The 3,145-nt window shown below is 49.6% G+C and overlaps 1 protein-coding gene across 1 annotated transcript in view; it reads right to left on the minus strand.

Annotated features, from left to right (window-relative positions):
• Pmar_PMAR013152 (hypothetical protein) overlaps nucleotides 1-1,673 on the minus strand; it is a gene marked incomplete at both ends in the record, with an annotated part of 8,980 nt that extends 7,307 nt beyond the window's left edge. Inside the window, 2 exons of the mRNA XM_002776373.1 lie at nucleotides 1,314-1,512; nucleotides 1,564-1,673. Coding sequence (XP_002776419.1) covers nucleotides 1,314-1,512; nucleotides 1,564-1,673 — 309 coding nt within the window. The remainder of the gene's footprint in view (nucleotides 1-1,313; nucleotides 1,513-1,563) is intronic.
• Nucleotides 1,674-3,145: the final 1,472 nt, after the last annotated feature.

The following is a 3,145-nucleotide window of genomic DNA, read 5'->3' on the forward strand; positions in this document are numbered from 1 at the left end:
GGTATGATACTAGCAGAGATGCATGGCAACGGGCCATTGATAGATTGGGTGGTGGCCGAGGCAGACTGCCACCCTACAACTGTCAGCTCTGAGGGTCTCACTATCCAGCAATATGTGATACTAGGGAAGCCTCGACAGGAGAGGTGTATAAGTAGTCATCCGCTCATGCTGATGAGAATGACGACGATTGGGGCTCCTCGTCATCATCAACATCATCTGTGTATGATGAGCTCTGTTGTATGGGCGGCCGACTGGGCGCCATTCAAGAGGAGGACGAGAAAGAAGATTATACCGAAGATGAGTATGATGGCATCCAAGAGACCGACTGAGTAAGATTGAATCGTAGCTCATCACCACAAAATGATCACTAACTACCTATGATGAAGTGCTCAGAATAGTTACTTTGATGACGTTAGCTTGCGTGATGTTCATGCGACAGTATTATGTTAAAATCCGTTAGGCCATCTACTATCCGTCAACACCTTTCTGCAGATGCTCATGATGATGACGCCAAAAGACGGACTATTGTCATCGGAGGACGGTCGGGCATCAGCCCACATACCCATCATCATCAACAACAACGTCAAATCCCCCACGTATTGCTTTCCAGATTGTTTCTATACCAACCAATCGTTTCCTATTCACGGGACAAACAATGTTGCCCTTGTGTTGGTACACCTTCATCGCTGCTTCGTTTGATGGCTTGTGAGTGTCTTTGTAGGAGTTGGCAGCTATACAACGAGCTCATTACCATCTCCTCACGTAGTAATAGGAAATCGGAAATGCTTTTTGGCACTAATACTAACAGTCGGCGGAGACGATGACAGAACTCGAGGCGGCACTCATTCGGATGCTATTGTCATTCCAGTGAGCTTCGTGCTGCTGGTTGTATTGCTTCCGTCTGGGCGTATGCTTTTCATACATTTAATGTCCATGATGGTTACGGCTAGGTATAGTGGTACCTTCCATACGATAGCTCGAGATTGGCCATCAACCAGTATCGGGCACATCGACAATGCTGGTATCAGTATGTAGTAGCATGCTTACCATAGTAGTAGCCTGAGGACAGCTTCTTAGTAGCATCACGAAGGCGCTATCACTTCAACCACTTCATTGGGCTTGCTATTTATATTACTGCGCAACAGTAAAGCGGCTTATCAGACAACGAGGCATGCGCGTAGCTCATGCTGGTGCTGGTGGTGGTATAACAAAACAAGAGTCGCTGATGATTCGATTGAATCAAAGCTTGAGTGATATCATCACACTACGGATATGTCACGTCGCGGATGGCAACGGCAAGTAACCACACTCACCGCCTTAGCTGGGCCGCCATGAGCCACCTTGATCTGCTCACAGACCGTTAGCGTCGAGACGGCGGGTGGGGTGCGGACATGGCCTTCCCGGTCGCACTCGATGTCGACTATATAGGGAATCTTCACGTAGGCGAGCCACATGATGAAGGTGAGGACGCAGGTGATAGTGAATGTATAGAGGAGATAGAGAATAGCCAACCTAAAGCAACGAGAAGAGAGCCCTGTTGAGAATGGGAACAACACTCGTTACTTTGTAGAGGTAGGCCTCATGCGCCACTTGGTGGGAGGGGCGAACCCTATGGGCACTAGACCTCGTTGAATGGGTAGAGCGATCGGAGCCGAAGCTGGAAGACCCATCATCGCGCTGACAGAAGAGTACAGCAATAGCAGCTGATGCAGCGCACCCATCATTGCACTCGGAATCTAGAGATGCTACTCAGTTAAAGAGAAAGGCAGATCATCTACCGTCGAGATTATCATTGCACGGTCTATCTCGCGCCGTAGTCGGTAAAACCGACTTCCCCTGCCCAGTACTACCTTGATGAGGTCAATTCGATGGGGACTTCCTTAATAGGTGCCCTTCGCCGAAGCATCATATGAGACTGAGGGATCGAAAGTGACGTGTCCTACTGCATACTATAACGTACCCTAGTCTGTGCTGTCCTTGCACTGCTAGTAGCTTCATCACTGTGGTGTGCTTTGAGCTCATGATGAGGTATAGAAGGGCCTAGGAAGGTACTAGAGCCGTGATGACGACTTTTCCCGTGGCCCTGGGAGAGACATGTTATTCAGCAGCTTCCTAAGCATTACCACCTCCTCGTGACGGTGTCGTTGGGCACCACCTGCACCCAATGCTAATAGAAGGGTAACGCTTATGGAAAAGGCATAGAAGCCGGTCATTGGCAAAAGCCACTGCTAGCACGCCCGATCGACCGGCAAATGGCATTTCCTCATGCGCGCCCCTAAATTCCTCGCCTAATTTTGTGGCGCGCGACATGAAAAAGCACATTGATAGGACGTGCTTCGCTGTGTGCTGTGTCGTTGGCTGCTGCGGCCGTTACGCAGTATCTTTAGCTACTGGGTGACGATCGTACATAACCGTTGGACATGTACTACGTATGTGATATCTTCGATGATTCGCTAAAGTGTGCTCACGCGTTTCGATATCTTGAAGATGGTGAAGTAAGACGTTTCCTGCAGATGGTTCATCGACTGTCCAGGGAGTATATATGATGGTGAGACCAATGCACTTCCCACATTTCGTTCACTTCTCACTCTGACACGCACCGGTTGCAATACCTCTAAGACCGGGGTCGCCTAGTATCAAGGTTACACTCGTCGCACCCTCGACGAGAGTTACCAGTCGGAAATGTTCCTCATGTACTGTAGTTAACACATCACAGTCTGAACCGACAATACATAGACAGCAATACACACACAATTCGGCTGAACAAGACCTCGATGGGAGGTGACGAAGGTGCTTTCGGTTCGCTCCTAGTCTCATGCTTGAACCGGCAGGAGGTCGTATCGGTCAACCAGATTGGCGTACGCCGCACAAAGCCCGGCCTCCAAACTTTCCCACCCCAGGTCTATCTTGCGTTTTTTCCGCCGAGCAGGAGCATTAGAGCCTCCAGAGACATCCTGAAAACTTCTGTAAACCGTGGCGGCCATAGACTCGCAGTCCTCTCCGCGTTCCCTGTCGTAATGGATCCCTTTCTCATACAAAGGATCCTGAACTATGTTGTTTTCGTCAGGGAAATCGTCGAGATAATAAGGGACGCCAAGTCTCTGTATACTGACGGCTCTTGGGATTGGCTGTGTGGGATCCGCTG

Source organism: Perkinsus marinus (assembly GCF_000006405.1).
Source record: "Perkinsus marinus ATCC 50983 genomic scaffold scf_1104296953744, whole genome shotgun sequence".
Lineage (NCBI taxonomy): Eukaryota > Perkinsozoa > Perkinsida > Perkinsidae > Perkinsus > Perkinsus marinus.